The 6,647-nt window shown below is 41.1% G+C and overlaps 1 protein-coding gene across 1 annotated transcript; it reads right to left on the bottom strand.

The window, feature by feature from the left end:
• Positions 1 to 5,552: 5,552 nt before the first annotated feature.
• M406DRAFT_235207 (HAT dimerization) lies at positions 5,553 to 5,783 on the bottom strand (the record flags this gene model as incomplete). The annotated part of the gene is made up of 1 exon (XM_040916013.1): positions 5,553 to 5,783. A coding segment is annotated over one exon (231 nt), but the record flags the coding sequence as incomplete, so codon positions are not given.
• Positions 5,784 to 6,647: the final 864 nt, after the last annotated feature.

Here is a 6,647-nt window from a genome sequence, read left to right as displayed (position 1 = left end):
AGAATATATTCTTTGCTATTCGAGTAAGAGAGCAGAGTAAGCAAGTAGTAGATTTGAATATCTTCTGTTTTCAAGAGTATGCTCTTTGCTATTTAAGTAAGAATATAGAGCTGAAATAGAATATCTGCTTAGTAACTGAAATTGCTTAGATATTAAATTGCAAACTAATTATTCTTCTATATTTAGCAGTAGAGCAAAGTATAATAATAGTTTCAGAATTGCTAGAGAGTAATTCTTAAGATAGAAAGCTATAATTATCTGTTATAGCTGCAGAGATGCTGTTCTGAATGCTAAGCTTCTTAGCTGCAAATCAAGTTTCTGATAGAAGGCTTGTAATTTATATTAAATAGCTTTAAGTTCTGAAGAGTATTTGAATAAAGTGCTAAGAGAGCAGCAATTAAGCAGTATATATAGTGCGGATATTGCACTTGAAAGACTTATATCTGGAATATGATTAAAAAGAGATTTTTTTTTTATAAGCTTCGAGAATGAAGCTAGAAGAGAAGGAAGGAGATGATTGAGAAGCTTTGAGAAGCCTTGAGAGGCTTAAGGCACTGAGAGATCTTGAGAGGCTTTGAGAGGCCTGAGGCACTGAGAGATCTTGAGAGACCTTGAGTGGCTTAGAAGCTTGAAGCACTGAGAGATCTTAAGAAGCCTTGAGAGGCCTGAGGCACTGAGAGACTTTGAGAAGCCTTGAGAGGCCTGAGGCACTGAGAGATCTTGAGAGACCTTGAGTGGCTTAGAAGCCTGAGGCACTGAGAGATCTTAAGAAGCCTTGAGAAGCCTAAGGCACTGAGAGACCTTGAGAGGCCTTGAGAGGCCTGAGGCACTGAGAGACCTTGAGAGGCCTTGAGAGGCTTGAAGCACTGAGAGATCTTGAGAGGCTTTGAGAAACCTGAAGCACTGAGAGATCTTGAGAGGCCTGAGGCACTGAGAGACCTTGAGAGACCTTGAGTGGCCTAGAAGCCTGAGGCACTGAGAGATCTTGAAAGGCCTTGAGAAGCCTGAGGCACTGAGAGATCTTGAGAGGCTTTGAGAAATCTGAGGCACTGAGAGATCTTGAGAAGCTTTGAGAAGCCTGAAGCACTGAGAGATCTTAAGAGCCTGAAGCATTGAGAAAGCGTAGGAGCAGCTAGGAAGCAGCGAAAGCCTGGAAGTAATGGAAGCCTGGGAGCAACGGAAGCCTGGGAGCAACGGAAGCCTGAAAGCAACGAAAGCTCGGAAGCCTCAAAGGCCTTGAGGACAAGGCCTGATAAGGGAGGACAATCTGTCAGGGCTGATTGTGCCAGCAAGGCTCAGGGCTAGCTAAGCCAGCTGGATTACGGATGACTAAGCAATATGCGGCTATAAAGCGGCTTTCTAGCCACGTCAGCACTGCTGAGCAGAACTTAGCTCCTTAGGCCTCAATGTTATTCTGGTTGTATACCCCTGAAAGAGAGAAAAGACCTCGCCACATTGCCTTTGCAACCTTTCCACCTGACATATTCCTGCTTAAGAATATATATTTAAAGATAATTCTAAGAGCAATAAGCAACTAATAATTGCTTCTTCTATTCATTTCAAGTTTTAGCGCTTATAATAAATCTCTTTACTTCTTTAGCAATGATTATATCTATATAAAAGCTTTTCATGAAATTAAATACTTAAATATTATTAATTTCTTTAATCTAATACTATTAATTGAATTGCTTTAGCTATAAGAAGATTTCTATATAAGCAAATAATATTAATCTATTATTAGTAAGCTTATTATAGAAGAGAAATCTAAAGTTCTAACTATAGTAATTATTAGCTAAGTAGTTAGCTGAACTAAGTATTTAATTAGAAGAGCTTTCAGATATAGAAGCTATTTTCTCTCTTGATTATTGCTTTCTTTAATGTTTCTTTGCTTTTCTAATTTGAGATTTTTAAATTAAGAGTGCTATAGCTAGAATGCTTTTTATATCCTATAAAAGATAATACTATAAAGATTGAAAGAGTTTAGATACTTAAAGAAGATTTAGTTTATAAATAGAGTATATATAAGATTTATCTTATAATGAATAATAAGAAATTAAATTAGCTATTCTATATTATACTAGAATTTTCTTTATTAATAGTTCTGCTAATTAATAGAAATATTTCTAATTAGATATAAAATATTAATTAAAATTCGATATTAAATAATATTATTATAATTCTTAATCTCTATTTCTTATATATACTAATAGTTTCTTATTTTTACTTCTCTATATTCTTTGCTTTTAAAATAATATAATTAGCAAGCTTTTGATTTAAAGAATTAATATAGCTAAATATATTCAGATTAAGCATACTAATCAAACTATTGCAAGAAGCATAGATCTTATTAATCATGCTATTTTTCTTTATAAAGTATTATTTATTAAAAGCATTTTATTCTATAATTTAATCATGAATCTATATTCAATATAATTAAACTTTCTGCTGCAGCTTATACAGATCTGAGCTATATCAGCTTCTGTATAGAATTATTGATTGATATAAGAAAAAGAAATTCATTTCTTTATAATATTAGCTTACAAGCTTAATATATCGTTTATTAGCTTATAATCAGAACTTATACTACTCCTTCTCTATTTACTTATTTCCTTTCTACAAAAAGTTTCAAGCATAACTCAGAATTCAAACATAATATATAGCTTATTATATAAGCATAATAGATAAAGAAAATAAAAGAGCTCAGCAGGAAAAAAGAGTGCACTTATTCATAAAATAAACTTGCTGCTCTTACTAATTCTTATAAACTATAATACAAACAGCTCTGAGCTACCAGCTTGAACAGCTAAATCTGCATATACTGCATTATTAAACTAGAACTAGAGCGCTATCGCTCTCGAAAGAAAAAGGAACAAACAACTACTGAAGCAATAAGCAAGAGCTCGTACAATCCAAGTATGCTTATATAGATGAGAACAGCAAACTAAGGCTATATAGGCGCAAGAACAGGGTGAAAAACCTGTCTTAAACCTGTTCAAAGAGTTCAAAATTGAAAAGAAGAGAAAGGATGCTTCATTGTTTCCTATAGCTAAAGAATTTGAAAAGTAGGTGGTATCCTTTATATGTATGAGGACCCTTGACCCACTGTACTCCATGTCCCACGGACTACCACCCTGGCCACCACAACAATATAAGCCTGGTTGGTTGTTCGTTGTGGTGTCTTAATGCTTGGTTTGTGTTGCTGGAGCCTGTTTTGTAACCTGCAAGCTGGGTGGGTCATAACACATATCTTGCAGGGTTGGCGGCTGTTATCTGATCTGAAGATGCTAAGCAATTCGGCCTTCGGGAAGAGCTTTATTTAGTTCTGGGTGAGGCGTGTCACAGAAGGCTTAGTCGTCGGATCTAGAGGATTCAGTTAGTAAAGTTGCAGATCGAGGCGTTTTGCTTGGGCTAACATGACCCGAGCATGGTCGACTTGGGTTTCTTGCGGAACCTGAATACTTCCGAGTTTTGGCTGATGTTAGGGCCGGCGAACTGTTATCCTGGTTGAGCAGGCGAATCTCTTAGGAAATCGAGCAGCTAAACAGAAAAAGAGACAAGCTGGTAATATAGTACAATATATAATTAGTATTATCAGGCATATCGCGAAGAGCGCAATTACTAGTATTACTATTGAGCTTGGTCTTATATTGTTATCCCTAGAGATTCAGTCATAGTCTCTCCATATCGTATTGGAGTACGATGCATCCGCAGCCTTCCTTCGCGTTATCAAAGAAGGACTCGAATAAAAAGTGCTGAGTCAACAGCCTCTTTAAAGTCAGCAGCAATACTGATAATGCGCAAGACAAAACCAGATACCTCCAAGCCTAACATGATTTTGTTTCCGTAATACTAGGCAAATAGTAAGAGTCACTTTCTAGCGTCCAAGTGATACTGAACCTTAAATATCAGACTAGAGATATCTTGCCACATCAACCAGTTTAAATATAATTAAACATATGTTGCATTAGCTTCTGCAAAGCTTGCAGAATTTGTGCAATCAGGCTGCTGTGTCAGGTTTGCTAGCTGAAGATGGTATGCTTGTGCTTTTGTAGAGTGTGCGTTAGTTGGTCTCGAGGAGGCTGAGATGCAGCTTTGCTATGCCAACTGGACTACATGTCTTGATATTGTTGCATTGCCCAGTGAGTCTCATAGTGTTTGTGCACCAGCTGAGTGAAGTTGCTGCCCCGGATTTCCCTGTAGTGCTAGCTGAAGTTGAAGAATGCTATGTTAGAGTGTGCTGGGTCATGAATACCAATAGCATAATTAGTTACTTGGTACTCACATAATTATGCACTGCAGCACCAGTGGACACAGAGTGATACAAGCTGTGCCATCCTGCTCTCGTGCTGACATATTTGAAATGTCAAATACCTTTTGCCTAGAACCATTACTATGAAGACCCAAAAGGGCTATTCCAAAGATATTGTTTGAGCAATTTTCATCACTAACTCAAGCCCTAAAATCGAAAATTGAAGCCAGCACTATGGATCACCACCATGCTCCCTCATATCATACACCCTTTTCCACTAGCGACATAGAGCGACCGCATCGTCTTGATTCAGCCTCCCAGCTACGAACAGCAAGACCATGAGCTGCCAGCATGAAGAGTAGGGATGATCATCCCTTTGCCAGCAACCCTATCTTGCAAAATATTGCCAGCGCCGACTTTATGCATCACCTCCAAGTCAGTCGGAAAGACAATTCTTCACCCTAGGGAGTGGCCTGACTTCGCAAATGGTGTAGTACATTACCGAGGATGAGGTAGTCGAGATCCTGCCCCGCAAAACCATTGCTGCCCTGAAGGTGTTTAGCTCTAAGAAACACGAACCCTCCATACCGGATTGAGCTGGCCGGAGACCAGCTATTACTCCATTCTGCGAGAGATTGATGCCTTCTACCACCCCCTCCTCATTGATCATCCCCAATATCATATAGATTCTTTTCATTGTCCAGCATAAGGAATGCTCTTTCTCTGCGCTTGCTATGGAAAGGGGCGCTCATAGATACCTTTATACTGTTGTATGTATCATACTAGAGCTATCCGAAATGCAAAAAGGAAGTATTATGAATAATATTATAATCAGCCTCTGTGCTAGGCATCAGGCCGGCGTGATCTATAGAAATCTCAAGACGGACAATATTATCTTCATCAGCGTTCCACACAAGTCAAGTCAAGGCAAGCGGTAGCCCTCCACTTGACTTGCTAACTATTTTGGCCGCTTGCTTGTCTTGTAGTACCTGGCCGCTTGATTCGCTTGGTGACTTGGTCACTATACCGGATTAGGAATGTACGATAGATATACGAAACGAAAGGTGGTGAGAGTAACAAATGAGCTACGCACGTGGTTCAACCGGTATAGAGGCATATGATGATAGTTTTCCTTGTTACGCTCTGATCCGCGCGAGGTCCCTCGCTCAAGTGCTGAAAGAAACATTTCTGACCCCCTCGAATGCCTTTTTTTGGCAAAAAGCTGCTAGGCAATGCCTTTCCTCCTCATCTCTGCTGCTGGTCCTGCCAGCGTTCCATTTTTCAGCCAGTCCTTGAGGCACAAAAGGAGCTCGAGAGTGCTGCTCTTCATTCTCCTCTGCGAGGACATCGTAAGCTTCCCTTGGCTGAAGACTCTCTCGCATTCGGACGACATCGCAGGGATAGATAGGACGTTGAAGGCCATCTGTGAGAGGGCTGCAAACTCGGCCTTACGCGCTGCCCACCAGACGAGGGGCTCAAAACCATCGTCGTCCTCGTCGTCCTCTTCTAGCTGGAGATATTTCTCCAGCTCTGACTGTGGCCGTTGATGTCTTGGCCTTGGCTGTGCCCTGAAGGCGGTCCTCCACTGCCTCTTTGGCTTGTTATGTTCTTGATCTTCCTGCAAGCTGGGTGTTGATGCTGATGATAAGGCTGGATCTTTATATGCCCAATATTTCTCGTAAAAAGCCTTAAACTCTTGTTCAACATCGTCAGCAATAGCTGGCGCTGCTGTACGAATACCATCCAGGCGATATTCCGGATGCAAAACAGCAGAAGCAAAATATATAGGGCATTCGCGAAGCTTGCTCTTATATCGCTTGAGAATTGCCAACGCTTGGGCCACTGATTCTCTCAGAAACTCAGCACCTTCAAGCCCACATGCCTCGGGGTATATCTCAGCCTCTTTTTGAGAGCCAACATCTGGCCATTCCCGCACTGGAGTGCTGGGAAATATATCTGAAGACTGTGAAGCTCGACGGCGAGGGGAGGATCGAGGGGAGGGTCGAGGGGAGGGCCGAGAGGAACGCTGAGAGGAGGGCCGAGAGTAAAGTCGAGGGGAGGGTCGAGGCGAGGGTCGAGGCGAGGGCCGAGAGGAAGGTCTTGAAGGGGCCTGATATCGCGATGAGGGCCGCTGGAGGGCTGGTTTCTCTGCATTTGGCGAGACAATAAGTTAAAGGGGGTAACCTCCGGCCACACCAACTTCCGGCCACCCCGGCCCGCCTTACCACCCACCCACATATATATTGTTTTATATACATTCTTCATCCTATTCACTCACCACGATGCAGTCCTCCTCATCAGTAGGTAATTCGATACTGTTCTCTTCGTCTAGACTATCTTCGTCTCTATCAGCCGCTTTTTGAGCCCTCTGTATATCCTCAATGTCTGCAAACCTCGA

Source organism: Cryphonectria parasitica (assembly GCF_011745365.1).
Source record: "Cryphonectria parasitica EP155 unplaced genomic scaffold M406scaffold_8, whole genome shotgun sequence".
Classification (NCBI taxonomy): Eukaryota; Fungi; Ascomycota; class Sordariomycetes; order Diaporthales; family Cryphonectriaceae; genus Cryphonectria; species Cryphonectria parasitica.
The sequence above is the reverse complement of the archived record's forward strand: the minus strand, read 5'-3'. Positions and strand labels throughout refer to the sequence as shown.